The sequence below is a fragment of the Prunus persica genome, chromosome G8 (assembly GCF_000346465.2).
Source record: "Prunus persica cultivar Lovell chromosome G8, Prunus_persica_NCBIv2, whole genome shotgun sequence".
NCBI classification, from domain to species: Eukaryota; Viridiplantae; Streptophyta; class Magnoliopsida; order Rosales; family Rosaceae; genus Prunus; species Prunus persica.
In genome coordinates, this window is record NC_034016.1 from 2,049,195 (window position 1) to 2,054,700 (window position 5,506).

General features: G+C 39.4%; 1 protein-coding gene across 1 annotated transcript; it reads left to right on the forward strand.

Moving 5' to 3' along the window:
• On the forward strand, positions 3,111-5,506 carry LOC18768864 (L-type lectin-domain containing receptor kinase S.6). Its single transcript, XM_007201683.2, has one exon. It carries the CDS (start codon positions 3,220-3,222, stop codon positions 5,317-5,319), a length of 2,100 nt encoding a protein of 699 aa, XP_007201745.1. The 5' UTR covers positions 3,111-3,219; the 3' UTR covers positions 5,320-5,506.

Genomic DNA, 5,506 nt, shown 5'->3' on the forward strand with positions numbered 1-5,506 from the left:
GCAGAGAAATAACCACATAGTGTTGAGTTGGGAAAAATTCAGAAATAAAAAGGAGAGACTATCGTGCTGATAACGTGTTATAAAACTAGAATAATCGGAGTATGAGAAGTACCACTGTAATATTGGGAGTGGAATTATATTTCTCTTTGTGGTGTTTACACTGACAGAATTTCTCCTTAGATAGACTTCACTCTTTCTCTTCTCTCTGACTATGACTCTATTCTCTTCTCTCATTCGTGTATGTTTACAAGCAAATATAATGCCTATTTATAGGCAAAGCAAATGGTTTTTAAGGGAGACATAATGATTTCTCCCCAACATCATTATTCCATCTTTTGACTAATACCCTCTAGCTTTATCTATGTGCGCTTCACTTCTTTATAACAAAAAAAGGTTTACAATAATGTGAGAACATGAAAAGGAAGAAGATTGGATGAATCAGTAAACAGAAGAGAAGATCCTATTAAATAAGGTACAGAGAAAACACACAGCACATATGACATTGACTTATTAGGAACCCAGTCTCAAGTTACACAACCAAATCTATCGCTTTCACAATAAAAAGCAAAATTCTTCTGACCACAAAACTAAAAGGAGGAGACCAATGCAACAAAATGCAACAGGTAAAAGGGTCCCCAGAACACCCACCACTTCACTCTCAAAAACTCTACTTCAAAAAGCAATCTTTCTGACCAAAAAGTCCATAATCACACTCCCTCAAACACTCAACAGGCTTAAAAAAAAATCATCAAGACAGTTACTACTAACATAACAAAGGACCATTCAAGTAAATCAAAACTTTTCAAAAGCAAAGTATGAAATTTAATTGGAAAATGTAGCCAAAATTCAAATTGGTAGTGGGCGAAGAAACATACCATAGTTTGCAAGTAGCTCAAAACTCCAATATGGAAGTTGAAACCCTGAAATTTTCTGTGAAATAAACTGAACTGAGAGAATGTGAGAGTGAGAGACAAGGAGGAGCCAAGAACATTAGGATTTTGCAGAGGTCATCTTTCTTTTTGGTCATAAGAGGTCATCTTCTAGTGCTTGCACAATCACTCAAGAAATCCAAATTTGTCAAAAATCTGGGGTTTGGCGAATCAAGAGTGGAAAATAGAAATATTATTTTGTGGGAGAGGGAAAATCTAGAACCAAGTACTGGGTGAAAACATGTCAAAATAAGGCATACCACACGTCTTATCTAAGTCACATACACTGACAAGCTTGAACATTTCATGGAAAATCTCCCAAGGAGGTCATGTTATGCTTATGGAATGTTCATCTTTATCTTCATTTGACTTCCATTTTGATTTTGATTTTGAAAAACAATACGGTAGGGAGATACGATTTAGAAAGTTCGAATTGAAAAATGTGTTGAAAAGTAATATGAAGTTATAATTAGGTGAAAAAAATTTGGATAGTTGTGGAAAAATGAAAGTTAGTGAATTGGTGGTCTAATTGTCATATTCCCCTTGAATTCTAAAAGGACATATTGACACTTTATATTTTTTGATTGATAAAAACAAGAAGATCTTAGCTGAGAAAAAACAAGCAAATGACTGTTCTTTTTCTCATAATCATTGTAGGACTTATGATTTGGAGCCAAATTACAATTTATGAATGGTTTCATATTTGGGGCTCTTTTCTTTTTTGTTTTTCAATTGTCAATAATATGCAGCAATTTACTTTACCGACTTTAATCTGCAGATCATTAGTGCTGCTAATTTGGTTAATCTTTAAGGCCATGTTTGGTATGCCTCACTATGCCTCACTGGACTGGACTGTGCTATATAATACTTAAAACCCATGTTTGGTAAAGAAAAGGATTAAGTTAAATGGGATTGTATAGTCCATCAATGTTAAAAACCCCGGACTCGCTTGTCTAACATAGCGATGCCGAAATGTGGTTCGCAAAATAGCGAGAGCGCTATTTTGAACACGCGAGTCCGAACTGCTTGAATCAAATTCAAAACCCCACAACTACAGTTCCAATCGAAACTTGCTGATGAGTCTCAATTAGCTATAGTTGCCGTTCCAAGTTGGCTTGGGCTAGTCAAAAGGCAGATTGATATATAGACATAAACTCAGGAAACTAACAAAACCAAAAAGTTCAATATCCAATAATATGATTGAACCATTGGCCAAATTGAAAGGGAAGGAGGAAAAGTTTTCCTGGTGGAATTCAAGAGACAGAGAAAGAGCTCAAATCAATGAGTTGGCTCTGTCATCTAGCAAGCCTCTGCCAATAAAGACCTCCAACAATAGAAGGAGATGCGGAAGCAGATCTAGCTAGCCCAAAGGCCAATTGAAAGACCCGAAATCAAAACTAGGGAGGCCAAGGAAGCAAGCTTCCTTATTTTTTCTGTAGCAAGCTTCCTTATTTTTTCTGCAGCAAGGAGATGAAGGTTTTGGGTTAGTCTGGAGAAATATGGTGGTTTCGAGAGATAAAGAAAGAAAAAGTGTTTTTGAATGGTTTGGGGGCTTTTTTGTTGGAAAAAGAGAGGTTTTTTTTGTTTTTTTTTGGGGTGGTCACAGTGGAAAAAGAAAGGTAAGTAGAAAAAATATATATTTTTGAATGAAATAGGAAGGTAAAAAGAAGAAGAAAATAACAAAAAGAAAAGAGAGAGAGAGAGAGAGAGAGAGAGAGAGAGAGAGAGAGAGAGAGAGAGAGAGAAGAGAAGAAGAAAAGGCTAGAAAAAAAAACTAAAAACAGAAAAAGAGATAAATTAATAACAAAATTATTTTTTAGTCCGACACAGCACCAAACATAGGTCTTCACTATTTTTACAATCCAGCTCTTTAGTCCGACGCAGTACCAAACGTAGCTCAGTACTTAATCCAGCTTAGGCCAATCCGAACTAATCCAAGACAGTCCTAGAATTTAGTCCAGTCCATGACAGTCCGCCGTACCAAACGACCCCTAAGTGTTAAACCCAGGACATGCTAATGCCACCCAACAAATTTCTTCACACACCCATAGTGCCCCTAGACCAACACTTTTTTAACAGAGTCAGGCCTTGGACTCAATTTGGGTATTTCCTGATCAATCAAATGGGTTTCTTTTCCCTCTCCCTCTCTCCCCTGTCTGCAACGCGTTAAACTTCAAGTATCAAGATTGGGTCAAGCATCCACAGAAATTCAGATACAAAGAAGGGAGGAAAATCTTGTTTCCTTTTTCTTTTCCGAGAAAGTTGCTATGTTCCCGTTTGGTTTACAGTAATGCATTCATCTCATCCTTTTCTCATCTGGGTCCTTTTCGTTCTCTTCGTTAACCTCACATGCCCTTCAATTTCTGTCCCATTCTCGCCTGCAACAAACAATGTCACGCTCTCAGGTGACGCTTACATCAACAACAATGCCATTAGCCTCACTCACTCACTCACCACCTGCCCCTCTTCTTCTTCTTCTTCTTCTACTACTTCTGGGATTGGAAGAGCCTTTTATGCCTACCCAATTCGGTTTCTTGATTCTAAAACCAATGCCACTGCTTCTTTCTTGTGCCGCTTCTCTTTCTCAATCACACCAAGTTCCCAATTGTGTTCTTGTGGAGATGGCATTGCCTTTGTTATCACCCCTGATGTGGATTCTCTCAGTTCCTCTAGAGGGTACATGGGCCTTCCAGAGCCAACGTCAACTTCAAAAGAATCATTCTTTGCTGTGGAATTTGATACCAGATTTGACCCTATGGTTGGTGACATCAATGGGAACCATATTGGCATTGATGTAAACACAGTTGTTTCTGTAGCTTCTGTTGACGTTGTTTCAAAAGGAATTGATTTGACAAGTGGGAGAGAGATTACTGCTTGGATTGAGTACAGAGATGCAATCAAGATGATCCGGGTTTGGGTCGGGTATTCGTCAACTAGGCCTCCAACTCCTCTCCTTGTTGCTCAGATTGATCTCTCCAAGCAATTCAAGGAGTTCATGCGTGTTGGGTTTTCTGCTTCTAATGGGCAGGGCTCTTCAATTCACATTGTTGACAGGTGGAAATTCAAGACTTTTGGGTCTCTTCCACCTGGGATTCCTATGAATGCTGTTGAAGAAGGGGACTGTTTCATGTGCTCTTCACCAGAAGATTCAAGTATCAACAGCGGCCTTGTTGATCTTTCTCATGAAAGAAAAACAAAGATGGTGGAGATGGCTCTTGGGTTGGGAGGTTTAGCTGCATTTCTCTTCTCTATATTTGCATTTCTTTTTGTTATTTGTTTTATGTGTGTGAAGAGGAGAAAGGTCATTGCCAGAAGGAGCAGAGAAGGCCAAACTTGTAGAGTTGAGGCAAAAAGAGTTCCAACAAGTTTGTCACTTGCAGAGATAAGATCAGCTACAATGGGATTTAACCGAAACAGAGTTGTTGGGGAAGGGGCATCAGCTAAGGTTTATAAAGGGTCTCTGCCATCTGGTGGAGAAGTGGCAGTGAAGAGGTTTGAGAGGGCTGATAAGATTGGTTGTCTGCGGAGTCCTTTTACTACTGAGTTTGCAACTATGGTGGGTTGTTTGCGACACAAGAATCTGGTTCAGCTTCATGGATGGTGCTGTGAGGGTAATGAGTTAGTCCTGGTATATGAGCTCATGCCAAATGGAAGCCTTAACAAAATTCTCCACAAAAGCTTCAATTCCTCTGTTGTTCTATCCTGGAAGCAAAGACTTAATATAGTTCTTGGAGTTGCTTCTGCTCTTGCATACCTTCACGAGGAGTGTGAGAGGCAAATAATACATAGAGATGTTAAGACTTGCAACATAATGCTTGATGCAGATTTTAATGCCAAACTTGGGGATTTTGGTCTAGCAGAAGTGTACGAACATAGTTCCATTGCAAGAGACGCAACTATACCAGCTGGGACAATGGGATATCTTGCTCCTGAATATGTTTATTCAGGTGTTCCAACTGTTAAAACTGATGTTTATAGCTTTGGTGTGGTAGTGTTAGAGGTGGCAACAGGGAGAAAGCCGGTGGAGGATGATGGAACAGTGGTTGTTGATTGGGTTTGGGGCATGTGGGAAAATGGGAAACTGATTGAAGCTGCTGATCGGAGGTTGATGGGGAAGTTCAATATGGTAGAGATGGAAAGAACGCTGATGACTGGACTTGCTTGTGTGCACCCAAACCATGTGAGGAGGCCAACAATGAAGGAAGCAGCGAGGATTCTTAACGGCGAAGCGCCACTTCCTGTGTTGCCAGCAAGCAAACCAAGAGTGAACCTTTTGCCTGTTTTTCCTGATGATTCTGAAGAAATTCCAAATTTTTGTGGTCTTCGGCCCAGTCTTGAACTCGAGGATGTACAATATTTGACCCCCAAGAGCCACTTTGGCAAGGATTAGTAGCTCATAATAGATTGAGTAACCTCAGATTTGAGAGAGAATTTCAGTGCAGTTTGTAACAGACTAGCTAGGACCGTCTTGTTGATTGGGGGCCTGAGAATCCTTTAGTTGCAGTAGTTTGTAGATTTTGTAGTCATAATTTGTCCTAACATTGTTCTTAGGTTGGCCAGTTTATTAAAAGAATCAT

Bases quoted from the DNA above. Each gene is read 5' to 3' on its own strand.
- LOC18768864 (XM_007201683.2), top strand. From the start codon at position 3,220: ATGCATTCATCTCATCCTTTTCTCATCTGGGTCCTTTTCGTTCTCTTC.